Consider the following 12,001-nt stretch of genomic DNA (forward strand, 5'->3'; position numbering starts at 1 on the left):
TGACATCCTATCCCTACTAAAAATAGTAGGCTATTTTTATATAGGGGAAGGTGGTACGCGCCTGTAATCCCAGCTACTTGGGAGACTGAAGCAGGAGAATCGCTTGAAACCGGGAGGCGGAGGTTGCAGTAAGCCAAGATCACACAATTGCACTCCAGCCTGGGTGACAAGAGTGAAATTCCATTTCGAAAAAGAAACAAAAGAATGTCCATTCTTACCACTTCTACTGAACTACTTGAAGTTCTAGCCACGGCAATTAGCAAATAAAATATAAGCCATCAGGACTGGAAAGAAAGCAGTGCAGTTAACTCTATTTGCAGATGATATCATCTAGTATATAGAAAATCTTAAGGAACTCACAAAAAATAACTTCTTAGCACGAATAAATGAGTTTAGCAAAGCTGCAGGATATATGATCAATATACAAAAATCAATTGTATTAAAATATACGTTAGCAATGAATGAGAAAAAAATTTAAGAAACAATTCTACTTCACGAGACAATGTTAAAAGAAATTAAAGAGAATCTAAACGAATAGAAAGACATCCCATGTTCAAGGACTAGAAGATTTAATATTATCAGGATAGCAACATTTCCCAAATTGATCTACAGATTCAACACAATCCCTATGAAAATTCCAACTGTGTTGTTTTGCAGAAATGGACAAGCTGATTCTAAAAATCATGTGGAAATGCAACAGACCCTGAAGAGTCAAAACAATGTTGAATAAGAAAAACAAAATTGGGCCAGGTGTGTTGGCTCATGCCTGTAAGCTCACTTTGTGAAGCCAAGGCAGGTGGATTCTCTGAGGTCAGGAGTTCGAGACCAGCCTGACCAACATAAAGAAACCCCATCTCTACTAAAAATACAGAATTAGCCGGGTGTGGTGGCACATGCCTGTAATACCAGCTACTTGGGAGACTGAGGCAGGAGAATCAGTTGAACCTGGGAGGCAGAGGTTGCAGTGAACCGAGATCGTGCCATTGCACTCCAGCCTGAGCAATACAGTAAGACTCTATCTTAAAAAAGAAAAAGAAAAGAAAAAAAAAAAGAAGAATGAAGTTGGAGGACTCACATTTCCTGATTTCAAAGTTTCCTATAGTAATGGTGTAGTACTGGAATAACAACAGGCACGTAGACCAAGGGTGCCAAGACCATTTAATGCGGCAAAGAACAGTCTTTTCAACAAATGATGCCGAGACAACTGGACAGCCACATACAAAATAAAGTAAGACCTCTATTTCATATCTACATATAAAAATTAACTTAAAATGAACCATAGACTGAGTATAAGAGCTAACACTAAAATAACTCTTAAAAGAAAACATACACAGGCCAGGTGCAGTGGCTCACGCTTGTAATCTGAGCACTTTGGTAGGCCGATGTGGGCGGGCCACCTGAGGTCAGGAGTTCAAGACCAGCTAGGCCAACATGGTGAAATCCTGTCTCTACTAAAAATACAAAAAAATTAGTCAGGTGTGGTGGTGGGCACCTGTTAATCCTAGCTACTCAGGAGGCTGAGGCCAGAGAATTGTTTGAACCCAGGAGGTGGAGGTTGTAGTGAGCCGAGACCATGCCACTCTACCCCAGCCTGGGCAACAAGAACAAAACTCCACCTCAAAAAAAAAAAAAAATACTTATCACTCAGGATTAAGCAATGGTTTCTATGACACCATTACCACAAGCCACAAAAGAAAAACTAAATTGGATATCATCAAAATTTAAAACTTTTATGGGCAGGGCACAGTGGCTCGTGCCTGTAATCCCAGCACTTTGGGAGGCCAAGGAAGGCGGATCACCTGAGGTCAGGAGTTCCAGACCAGCCTGGCCAATACGGTGAAAACCCGTCTCCACTAAAAATACAAAAATATTAGCCAAGTATGGTGGCATGCGCCTGTAATCCCAGCTGCTAGGGAGGCTGAGGCAGGAGAATCACTTGAATCCAGGACGGGGAGGTTGTAGTGAGCCAAGATCACACCACTGTATTCCAGCCTGGGTGACAGAGTGAGACTGTCTCAAAAAAAAAAAAAACTTGTGACACTCAAAGTATACCATCAAGAAAGGCTAACACAATCCACAGAATGAGAGAAAACTTACAACTCAATAATAAACAGATAAGTAACTCAACTAAAAATGGGCAAAGGATCTGAACAGACATTTCTCCAAAGAAAGTACACAACTGGCTAGGAAGCACATGCAAAGGTGTTTCACATTCTTTGGAAAGCAAATTATAACCACAACGAGATGCCACTTCACAACCCCTTAGAATGACTAGAATCAAAAAGACAGAGAGTAATGCTGATGAGAATGTGCAGAAACTGGAACCCCACCCAGCACACTGCTGCTGGCAATGTAAAACGCTGCAGCACCCTGAAATACAGGGTCGCAGTGCCTCAAAAGTTCAACATAGTTACCATACGACCAAGGAATTCCACTCCTAGGTATACACCCCAATGAAATGAATATGTATGTCCACATAAACACTTGTACACAAATATTTAGAGCTGTGTTATTCACAAAATTCAAAAAGCAGAAACAACCCAAATGTCCATCAACAAACAAGCTCATAAATAAAACAGGGTATGACCACACAGTGGATTATTTTTCAGCACTAAAAAGGAAATGAAGTACTGATACTATGCTCCAATACAGATAAGCCTTGAAAACACGCTAAGTGAAAGAAGTCGGCCGGGTGCGGTGGCTCACGCCTGTAATCCCAGCACTTTGGGAGGCCGAGGCGGGTGGATCACGAGGTCAAGAGATCGAGACCATCCTGGTCAACATTGTGAAACCCCGTCTCTACTAAAAATACAAAAAATTAGCTGGGCATGGTGGCACGTGCCTGTAATCCCAGCTACTCAGGAGGCTGAGGCAGGAGAATTGCCTGAACCCAGGAGGCAGAGGTTGCGGTGAGCCGAGATCGCGGCATTGCACTCCAGCCTGGGTAACAAGAGCGAAACTCCATCTCAAAAAAAAAAAAAAAAGAAAGAAAGAAGCCAGAACAAAACAACCATGTGCTGTTGGATTCCATTTATGTGAAAATGTCCAGTACAGGCAAATCAGAGACAGAACAATCGATGGCTGCCGAGGCTGGAGGGTGTTGGGGAAATGGAGAATAAATGCATATGGGTATAGTGTTTGGGGTGGGGGTGAGGAATATGTTCTAATATTGGATGTGGCAATTAATATGATTTGATGTGTGTCCTCTCCAAATCTCATTTTGAAATGTGATCCCCAACGCTGGAGGTGGGGCCTGGTGGGAGTTGATTGGGGCCTGGGGGCAGATCCCTTATGAATGGCTTGGTGCTCTCCCCATAATAAGTCCTCACTCTGTGTAGTGCTGGTTGTTTAAAAGAGCCAGGCAGGCTGGGCACGGTGGCTCACACCTAATTCCACCATTTTGGGAGGCTAAGGCGGGAGGATCACTTGAGTTCAGGAGTTCCAAGACCAGCCTGACCAACATGATGAAACCCAATCTCTACTAAAAATAGTAAAAATTAGCCAGTCATTGTGAACGCCTGTGGTCTCATCTACTAGGGAGGCTGAGGCAGGAGAATTGCTTGAACGCGGGAGGCAGAGGTTGTAGTGAGCCATGATTGTGCCACTGAACTCCAACCTAGGCAACAGAGCGAGACTCTGTCTCAAAATAAAATTAAAAAAAAAAATAAAAGAGCCGGGCAACTCCTCCTCTCCCTCTCTCTTGCTTCCTCTCACATCATGTGATATACCAGCTCCCCTTCTGCCTTCCACTGTGATTGTAAGCTTACTGAGGCCCTCACCAGAAGCTGATGCTGGCACCATGCTTCTTGTACAGTCTGAAGAACCATGAGCCAAAATAAACCTATTTTCATATATTACCCAGCTTCAAGTATTCCTTTATAGCAATGCAGAATAGACTAACACAGTAATGGTTGCAAAACTTCTGTGAACCACTGATTTATACATTTTAAACTGGTGAATTGTATGGTATGTGGATTAGATCTCAACAGAGCTGTTACGTATATTTAAAAGAAATAGCCAGTATCTTTATGCAAATAACTTCAGTTGGTTGTGCAAACTGATAATCCCTGAAATCTGAAATGCTCCAAATAAACCTGAAATCTGAAATGCTCCAAAATCTGAAACTTTTTGAGTGTCAACATGACACTCGAAGGAAATGCTCACTGGAGCATTTTGGATTTCTGAGGGATGCTCAATTGATATTATCTGCAAATATTACAAAATCTGAAATCCAAGACACTTCTGGGTCCCAAGCATTTCAGATAAGGGATACTCAACCTACACATACTAAAATTTAGATCGTAACTTCCTAAAAAACTTAAGTATGTATTTTGGTAATATAAATCTGGCAATGCTTATACACAGACAAAGTCACACAGAAGGTACGCAGTAAAGGTTTACAGTGAGTAAGAAAAAACAGGGATACCAGGTTTGTCATAGTCTTTGTCGTTGGTCCAAAATGTGTTAAAAGTTCAGCTTCAGGTTTTTACCTTATAAGATTGAAATCAAGTCTGGCCATGTCAGCTTTATCTTCTGGGATATTGCGAGCCAGGATTCCTAATTTAACAAAGTTAAACAAAGTATTAGTTTCAAAAAACAGGTCAGATTAAAAAATTTCTTTCAACAGTGTCTTCCATCAAACAAAATCCTCTTGATTTAAAAAAAAAATTTTTTTTTTTGAGACAGTCTTGCTCTATCGTCCAGGCTAGAGTGCAGTGGCATTATCACAACTCACCACAGCCCTCACCTCTCATGGTCAAGCGATCCACTCACCTCAGCCTCCCAAGTAGCTGGGACTACAGGCATGCACCACCCCCTGCAGCAGGTCATTTTATTTTTTAAAGAGAAGGGGGGAGTTGCCATGTTGCCTATGGTGATCTTAAACTCGTGGGCTCAAGCAATTCTCCTATCTCAACTCTCAAAGTGCTGGGACTACTGGTTAGAGCCACCATGCCCAGCGTTATATTCTTAATTAAAGAATACCAAATATATAGCTGAAGAGTTATCAAACAAAAAATTAGGATTAACAGATAAATTTGGCTGGTCACAGTGGCTCATGCCTGTGATATCAGCACTTTGGGAGGCTTAAACAGGAGGGTCACCTGAGCCCAGGAGTTCAAGACCAGCCTGGGCAACAAGGTGAAACCCTGTCTCTAAAAAAACAAAAAATAGCTGGGCATGGTGGCACATGCCTGTAGTATCAGCTACTTGGGAGGCTGAGGTGGGAGAATTGCTTGAGCCTGGGAGGCGGGCAGAGGCTGTAGTGAGCCGTGATCGTACCACTGTACTACAGACTGGGCAAGAGTGTAAACCTGTCTCAAAAAAAAGAAAAAGACACATTTAAAAATCGTTTTCTTTAGTTCTTGATGCCCTTTCCTTGAGCAATAAAATGTAAAAAATATAAAAGGAATTTTATAAAACTGCTGCTAGTTCCAGAACAGTTTACATGTTCCCATAAGTCAATGGCTTGTCTGATGATCTGTAGCCATTCAGCTTTATTCAAATTGTACCACAACTGACAAACCAGAAGTATATCAGTTTCTTGCCATTTTGGTTTATATACAATTCATTCTCAGGTGAGTGAACAAATGTAAAGCACTTTGAAGAAAAATTCCTTTGCAAGTCAGTTACACTGTGATGCTTTATTCTAAGTTTGAATTATTGTAAAAGTCTTTTCCTACTATGAAATCTAAATATCTTCAGCAACATGTAGGAAATACCAGACTCTACGTTAGGTATCAGGTCAGGACTAATACCAAGTGTAAGAAAACAATGTGAATTCATCAAGTAATAAGACAAGCCAGATTTTAAACAGGTTCTAACGTATTATGAAATGTGGCAGCAACTTCATAATATTAACTTTATATGTAAATTTCTCTTGAGCCTTTTTCTTCCTTTATTTTAGGATGTTATCAACTAAAATATTCCTGAAAATCACTGTTTTACACTGAAGATACCAACCACTTACCAGCATGGACTGCAGGATGCAAAGTTTTCACACGTCCCCCCAACATTTCAGGAAATCCTGTCAACTCAGAGACATCTCTGAAAAACAGATAAACAGAATAGTACTCCTGGTGTGGCTGAATTGTTATTTTACAGTATTCAAAGCATCTACTCTTTTCATTTTAAAATATTTTGAGCCTGAATTCAACAAGAAAATTCTGATTTTTTTCAGTCTTTCACTATACTCGATGTCTTAGGTAAAATTCTATTTACTTTTCAAAAAAAAAGTTATTTAACATATTTCCTGCCAGGCGTGGTGGCACATGCCTGTAGTCCCAGCTACTCAGGAGGCTAAGACTGGAGGATCGCTTCAGTCCAGGAGTTCTGGGCTGTAGTGCGCTATGCCGATTGGGTGTCCACACTAAGTTCAGCATCAATATGGTGACCTCCCGGGAGCAGGGACCACCAGGTTGCCTAAGAAGGGGTGAACCAGCCCAGGTCAGAAACGGAGCAGGTCAAAACTCCCGTGCAGATCAGTAGTAGGATCACACCTGTTAATAGCCACTGCACTCCAGCCTGGGCAACATAGCGAGACCCCAACTCTTAAAAAAAAAAAAAAATCTAAAAAAACCCAAAAAACATATTTCCTAACTGTTGTATGTTCAGAAAAAAACTGGTAAATATTCCAGCACTAGTTTTATAATTTTCAGAGAATTTAGAAATTGAATCATATGCCATACTAATTAAATATTACTAAGAAACACAACTGAGAATTTGGCAGTATATAACAAAAAGCATTAAAAATATCCTTGGCCGGGTGCAGTGGCTCACGGCTGTAATCCCAGCACTTTGGGAAGCTGAAGTGGGTGGATCACCTGAGGTCGGGAGTTTGAGACCAGCCTGGCCAACATGATGAAACCCTGTTTCTACTAAAAAAAAAAAAACACAAAAAATTAGCCAAGCATGGTGGCAGGTGCCTGTAATCCCAGCTACTCAGGAGGCTGAGGCAAGAGAATCACTTGAAGCCAGGAGGCAGAGGTTGCAGTGAGATGAGATCGTGCCACTGCACTCCAGCCTGGGCAACAAGAGCAAAACTTCATCTCAAATAAATAAATAAATAAATAAATAAATAAATAAAGCAGGAAGCAAAACTGTATCTATCTTCTGTGTAAGCTATGAAATAAAGTACATGCTTATAAAAATGCTAGAAAAATATACATTAACACGTTAAGAATTACGATCCAGTTTTACTACCTTCCTTTTTTTTTTTTTTTTAGAGACAGGGTTTCACCATATTGGTCAGGCTGGTCTTGAACTCCTGACTTCAGGTGATCCGCCCGCCTCAGCCTCCCAAAGTGCTGGGATTACAGACGTGAGCCCCTGTGTCCGGCCTACTACCTTCTTTATAGTTTTCCACATTTTCGAATTTTCTACAATCAACATATATAGCTTTTTCTTTGAGATGGGATCTCACTATGTTGCCCAGCTTGGAGTACAGTGGTCATTCACAGGCACACCTATAGTGCATGGCAGTCTAGAACTCTTAGGCTTAAGTAATCCTCCAAGTAGCAGAGACTATAACCAACATTTTAAAGCAGCAAGCTCTGCCAATAAGATACACAATTTCCTGGATAGACTCTCCTATTAAGCGGAGCCATTTGCAAATGACTGGTGTTTGACCAATGACATACACAGTTCCAACATCCATAAACTGGTGACATTAATGTTTTCAAATTGAAAATTTCTTTTCCCGGGGTTCAGGAAATAAAATCCAGTGTCTCTAAAGAAAGACAGTCACTTAAAACTTCGAGAAGGTGGACTTATTTCTAGAATTAAACATCTAGGGTAATTAAAAAGCTTGCTACTTCAGTTGAACTGAAGAATTGGTACATAATGGCTATAGTCTTGGAAAATAATTCCTACATATGCTCACTGCTGTATACTCACTAATTAAAATCTATCAGTTTACCTCATGACAAGGTAATGGTTAGCTTCCTAGGATAAAATTATTGCAGATAACAACACCCCAAAATATGCTCAGAAGCAGCCTCAGAACCAAGATCTTTTTTTTTTTTTTAGACGGTGTCTCTGTCACCCAGGCTGGAATGCAGTGGCGTGATCTCGGCTCACGGCAACCTCCGCCTCCCGGATTCAAGGGATTCTCTTGCCTCAGCCTTCCAAGTAGCTGGGACTATAGGTGCGTGCCACCACACCCGGCTAATTTTTGTATTTTTAGCAGAGATGGGGTTTCACCATGTTGGCCAGGCTGGTCTCAAACTCCTGGCCTCAAGTGATCCACCTGCCTTTGCCTCCCAAAGTGCTGGGATTATAGGCGTGAGCCACCATGCCTGGCCAGAACCAAGATCTTGTCCAGGCCCAGTGGCTCACACCTGTAATCCCAGCACTTTGGGAGGCCAAGGCAGGCAGAATTGCTTGAGCCCAGGAGCTCAAGACCAGTTGGACAACATGGTGAAAACATCTCTATTAAAAGACACAAAAATTAGCTGGGCATGTTGGTGTGCACCTGTATCCCAGCTACCCAGGAGGCTGAGGTGAGAGGATTGCCTAAGCCTGGGAGGTCAAGGCCGCAATAAGCCATGATTGTGCCACTCTGCACTCCAGCCTCGGCGACAGAGTAAGACCCTATCAAAAAAAAAAAATCTAACTTTCTCCTGCCCTCTTGCTTCTCACTCCTCATTCTTCCCTGAAGTCACAGAAACTAGAATTTCTCTTCCCCAGGGCAGGTTACAGAAACTAAAACCCCTTTTCCCTAAAGCCAGTCATAAGAATTAAACTTATGATTCTAACTTTCCCCTGCCTTTCTATCTAGGAGCTGGCCATAAAGAAATCCTCTCGCCTCCTTGCCCAGTAGTAGGTCAGGAGACCATTAGAGGGAAGGAATGTTAGCAAGACCAAGAAGAATCTGGACAGACAGACTTTCCTGGCTTTCTCCACGTCAGTTTGCTAGCATATACTGTATCCTTGCTGTCCATTCATACTTCCACCTTTCTGTCCATTCTTTGTTGAACCTATACAAAAAAATGGTTTTCCCTCTATCTCCATTCTGAAGGCTCTCATGTCTTCTAAAACTTTGTTAAATAAATTTGTCATGCTTTTCTCTTGCTATAACCTGTCTTATCTTATAAAAATATTAACCGTGACGTTTAGGACGGGGAGGAAAGGATCACATCTTTTCACCCCTATAAAATCTTGGCCTCGGGTGGGTTGGCTTACCCCTGTAATCCCAGCACTTTGGGAGGCCAAGGGGGGCGGATCACTTGAGGTCAGGAGTTCGAGACCAGCCTGGCCAACATGGTGAAATCCTGTCTCTACTAAAAATACAAAAAAAAATTAGCCAGGTGTGGTGGCGGGCATCTGTAATCCCAGCTGCTTGGGAGGCCGAGGCAGGAGAATCGCTTGAATCCAGGAGGGGGAGTTTGCAGTGAGCCAAGACTGCACCATTGCACTCCAGCCTGGGCAACAAGAGCAAAAGTCCATCTCAGGAAAAAAAAAAAAATCTTGGCCTCTTGCTAGCTGTGTAATCTTGTGTGAATTACTTAATTACATTGTATTTATTTTCCTTACCTACAAGATGGGGATAATACTACCTACACTAAAAAGTTGTTACAAGGACCAGGAGAGCTTCTATATGTAAAATACCACTCCGACTGAATGTGGTCTTTGATGCAGAAACAACAAATGCTCCAAGTTATTTACACTTCATTCAGTGAAGCTTACTGTGCTGGGGCTCTAAATAAACCATTCACGGTGAACTTCTTATCCTTTCACAGAAGAGAAACACATTTACATTTCCAATTTTAAAAAAAAGAGATGACCATAATGAAGGTAAGTGAGGAGTGGGTATATAGGACACAAGAGATGATTACACTTTTCTACTTTTGATTGTGTCTGAAATGTTTCCATAACACAAAGTTTCGTGGGAAAAAAGGGACTACCGATGAGGATTTTGCTTAAAGAAGGTTCCATTATCATAAGAGGACCCAACTTTGCCCAATGGAAAGAACGCAGGTCTGGACTTTGAACTCTCATTCTGCTGTTGAGAGAACAGCCAACTTGCCTGCCATGATTCTCACAGGGTTCCCATGAAAACCACAGAGACAAGATGCAAAAAGACATTGGGTGTCTTTGTATGTATTTGTTAGCAAAGTAAGTCTTACCATCTGAACTTGTCAAATTGAGGGAAGCTGTGTACTGCTCACATAGCTGAGAACTGCACAAAGAAAAGGTAATAATCTACCTCTACATGGATCTAGAAACCAAGAAGCAAATTTTCCACATGGCAACAAAAAGACAGAGCTTTCATCTCTTTCATTCTAAAATATGTTTCAGGGTGGGCATCTCATTCCTCTGAACTCTCACTGCAGTTTATTAAATAGCTATCCTATAGTCTTTTTCATTTTCTACCTTTCAGTAGACTTACTCCTTCTCCTCCCAGAATGCCAGTCCTTGACATTAGGAATGGCATCCTGGTTAGTCATTTCAAAGTCTCTTCTTTCCACGGCGTAGTCAGCTAATGAAGGGCTTGTGAACGTGGGAACGAATGGTTTACACCTTCATACGGTTGCCAGAAATTCTACGGGAAGGGTGGTAGACTGGAATCTTCATGATGTCAAGTTTTACTAAATCACCAAAGTAGATCATATGAATTACAACTGAAGTATTCCTTGTATAACAAGTGGCCCACCTAAGTTAATCTGTTTAAGGAAGTGGCTAAGACTAGGATCCTAAACTCAGGACAACACAAGTTTCAATCCTAGTTCTCCCTTACTTAACTCTAAACTTGTGCAGAAGTTGCTAACTCCACTGTGTCGTCCAGGGCCTTTCTCTGTCACCCAGGATGAAACGCAGTGGCAAGATCTCGTCTAACTGCAACCTCCGCCTCCCAGGTTCAAGCGATTCTCCTATCTCAGCTTACCCAGTAGCTGGGATTACAGGTGTGTACCACCTGTAATTTTTGTATTTTTAGTAGAGACGGGGTTTCACCATGTTGGCCAGGCTGGTCTCAAACTCCTGACCTCAACTGATCCACCCACCTCGGCCTACCAAAGTGCTGGGATTACAGGCCTGAGCCACCGGGCCCGGCCGTCCAGGGTCTTAAAAGTTACTAAATCTCTCTGAGCTTCACTTTCATCTTCCATAAAGTGGAGAAGTAGTGCACCAACCTCACAGCGCTACTGGAAGGAGTACATAAGACATTCTGCTCCTGGTGCCTGGAATACAACACTTCCTGGTTAATGTGATCACACTTTTTTCCTGATGCTACTAACTGAGCCTTACCTGACTGCCAGACCAGCATCCCTGAGAGCTTTTGCAGTCCCTCCGGAAGCGACCAGATTCAAACCGAGAGAGGTCAGGTTTCTTGCAAATTCCACAAGGCCAGTTTTGTCAGAGACACTGAACAAGGCTGAAAAGAAAAGACATTGTTTTTCATGGCTCGCAGCACACTGTTGCACTGTGTTCTGCAAGGCCTTGGGAGGGGCTGGGGGAGGAGAGTCTCGAATTGCAAGGCCAGAACCGGGGCCCAGCGTTCGCAGGCCTGGCGGGGGTCTCCCCAGGTCCTACACCCGCGGGCTGGGGCCGGCCGGGGCGTGGGGACGCTGGCTTTCAGTCCCGCAGCGCCGCCGCTGCCATGCCGGGAGCGTGGGGGTCGGGAGCGGGGACGCAGACCGCGCCACTCCGCTCGGGGCTCACCGAGCTGGCCAGGAGCCATGACGGCAGGCGCTGGGTCTGGGGCGAGCGGGAGGCAGCACCGGCAACACCACGTGTGCAGGGAGGAGGGCGGCCAGAAGGAGCGGCTCAGGAAGCGGGTGGGCGGAGCTGCCTCCGTCTTGTCACGTGGCCCGCCGGCCCCGCCCGCACCCTGCTCTGCGCAATTTCATAGGAAAAATCGCTGCCCAGGGGCGGAAGGGGACGGCGGGGTGGGGCGGGGCTCTGCGTGGCACGCAGCTCTGAGTGGCTCGCCTGGGCGGGCAGCTTGGGCTGGAAGGGATCCCGCCTGCGATCCCAAAGTCAAGGCGTGGGAGCCAGCGATCTG

General features: G+C 43.5%; 1 protein-coding gene across 1 annotated transcript in view; it reads right to left on the bottom strand.

The window, feature by feature from the left end:
- The window catches only part of ATIC (5-aminoimidazole-4-carboxamide ribonucleotide formyltransferase/IMP cyclohydrolase), a 42,786-nt gene extending 31,035 nt beyond the window's left edge, over nt 1-11,751 (bottom strand). Inside the window, exons 1-4 of the mRNA XM_021666966.2 lie at nt 11,659-11,751; nt 11,245-11,371; nt 5,969-6,045; nt 4,491-4,557 (exon numbers count right to left, since the gene is read on the bottom strand). Of these exons, the coding sequence (XP_021522641.2) occupies nt 4,491-4,557; nt 5,969-6,045; nt 11,245-11,371; nt 11,659-11,677 (290 nt within the window). The 5' untranslated portion in view covers nt 11,678-11,751. The remainder of the gene's footprint in view (nt 1-4,490; nt 4,558-5,968; nt 6,046-11,244; nt 11,372-11,658) is intronic.
- Between the last annotated feature and the right edge of the window lie 250 nt (nt 11,752-12,001).

This window comes from Aotus nancymaae, unplaced genomic scaffold (genome assembly GCF_030222135.1).
Source record: "Aotus nancymaae isolate 86718 unplaced genomic scaffold, 86718_ANA_hifiasm-v0.15.2.pri h1tg000008l, whole genome shotgun sequence".
NCBI lineage: Eukaryota > Metazoa > Chordata > Mammalia > Primates > Aotidae > Aotus > Aotus nancymaae.